The 2,500-nt window shown below is 40.0% G+C and overlaps 1 protein-coding gene across 1 annotated transcript in view; it reads left to right on the plus strand.

Annotated features, from left to right (window-relative positions):
- Positions 1 to 2,500, plus strand: part of LOC310727858 (serine protease HTRA1A-like) — a 43,620-nt gene that overhangs the window by 19,109 nt on the left and 22,011 nt on the right. Inside the window, exons 4-5 of the mRNA XM_083544770.1 lie at positions 1,235 to 1,429; positions 1,722 to 1,754. Of these exons, the coding sequence (XP_083400896.1) occupies positions 1,235 to 1,429; positions 1,722 to 1,754 (228 nt within the window). The remainder of the gene's footprint in view (positions 1 to 1,234; positions 1,430 to 1,721; positions 1,755 to 2,500) is intronic.

Here is a 2,500-nt window from a genome sequence, read left to right on the forward strand (position 1 = left end):
TGTTTGGAGGAAGAAGAATGATGAGTACCATCCCAAGAACACCATCCCTACTGTGAAGCATGGAGGTGGTAGCATCATGCTTTGGGGGTGTTTTTCTGCACATGGGACAGGGTGACTGCACTGTATTAAGGAGAGGATGACCGGGGCCACGTATTGCGAGATTTTGGGGAACAACCTCCTTCCCTCAGTTAGAGCATTGAAGATGGGCCTAGCCAGTCTCCAGACCTAAACCCAATAGAGAATCTTTGGAGGGAGCTTAAACTCTGTGTTTCTCAGCGACAGGCCAGAAACCTGACTGATCTAGAGAAGATCTGTGTGGAGGAGTGGGCCAAAATCCCTCCTGCAGTGTGTGCAAACCTGGTGAAAAACTACAGGAAACGTTTGACCTCTGTAATTGCAAACAAAGGCTCCTGTACCAAATATTAACATTGACTTTCTCAGGTGTTCAAATACTTATTTGCAGCTGTATCATACAAATAAATAGTTTAAAAATCATATATTGTGATTTCTGGATTATTTTTTTTTTTAGATTATGTCTCTCACAGTGGACATGCACCTAGGATGACAATTTCAGACCCCTCCATGATTTCTAAGTGGGAGAACTTGCAAAATAGCAGGGTGTTCAAATACTTATTTTCCTCACTGTATATAAATACATACTTACACACACACACAGGATTTGATAAAAAAAAAGTTACACGCCCTCTTGTAAAATTTTCTCTCTGATCTGACTTCACAGGAATTTGACTATAAAACACTTTATAGAGCAAAATTCTCCATCGTTCACATTTCAAAGCAAATTACCACAAAAAACTCTTCTATCCCACAGAACCTACATTTAGTGTCGCATAAAGAAACTTCATACATAATTCACTTCATACATCATTAATCACATCAACTAACACTTCTACTGTCTCAGGGATTAACTGTGTCATCATCATGTTACCACACACACACACACACACATACACACACTATATATATACACACACACGTACAATCACATGCACATACATACACACAAAGACACACGCACACACATGCACATACATACAGTATATACATATACACACACATATACACACACATATATGCATATTTAGAGTGTACACACACATGCACATCCATACACACATTGATTTCAGACATATTCACAGACACGCATACACACACATGTAAAGCATAAAGCCATTCCAAGCTAAAACAAAATTGTCTCGTCACTTTCTGTCCACAGAGTAAACTTCCTGTGATGAGTCTGGGTCGCTCGGCTGATCTGAGACCCGGTGAGTTTGTGGTGGCCATTGGGAGTCCGTTCTCACTCCAGCACACTGTGACCACGGGGATTGTCAGCACCACACAGAGGGGAGGGAAAGAGCTCGGGCTACGCAACTCCAACATGGACTACATCCAGACAGACGCCATCATTAATGTAAAAAACACACACGAAAAAAAAAACCACAGTTTTTACCTGCAATAACCATCATTAAGTCAGACATTTTATAAATATTGTGTACAGTGAAATACTAAACCACAAGCTAGCTCAATCTTACGTAGCTACACTGATGTAACCATGGCAACTAGACAGAGTTTTACTACTGAACTAAACAGTACGGCAAAATATTCACCTATGAGACGTATTATATGTTCAGTGAAGTGTCGTCAGTTCAAGGTTTTTACACATTCGCACCTCAGACAGGAGCTGACGTCTGTCTTTTTTGCAGTATGGAAACTCTGGAGGACCGCTGGTTAATCTGGTAAGGATTTCTCCTTTTTTTTTATTGCGAATAATGGCTTTCACATGCCTTTGCAATTTATACACGTGACTGCTCGGATCCTTACTTTTACAAACAGACTTAAAATGTACATAGGCAGACGGGCAAAGAAGCAACAGACAGGTGCAAATAAAGAAACAGATAGACACGCAAAATCTAATAGACAGATGGCAAAGAAGCAGCAGACAGACAAATAATCAACAAACATCAAAGAAGCAACAGACAGACAAACAAGAAAAGTAGCAACAGTCAGGCAGGTAGACAAAAAAACATCAGACAGACAGACAGGTACCCAGGCAAAAAAAGCATCAGACAGACAGACAGGTACCCAGGCAAAAAAAGCATCAGACAGACAGACAGACAGACAGACAGACAGACAGACAGACAGACAGACAGACAGACAGACAGACAGACAGACAGACAGACAGACAGGTAGATAGGCAAAGAAGCAACAGAGAGATAGGTAGACAATCAAAGAGCAACAAATGGATGGGTAGACTGGCAAAATAGCAACAGATGGACAGCTTTCAGAGAAAAACTGTTATTGTATACAAACAATTACCGACAGAAGGATGCTATTAAAGATAAACAATTGTAGATACATACACATTACAGACAGACAAGTATATTTACAAACAGATTTACAGACAGTTTTAATACAATTCACAGAAAAATAGTAGATTACTGATTAAGGCATTTGACTTTGGATCAGAGGATCATAAGTTCAA

This window comes from Silurus aristotelis (assembly GCF_946808225.1).
Source record: "Silurus aristotelis genome assembly, chromosome: 6".
Lineage (NCBI taxonomy): Eukaryota > Metazoa > Chordata > Actinopteri > Siluriformes > Siluridae > Silurus > Silurus aristotelis.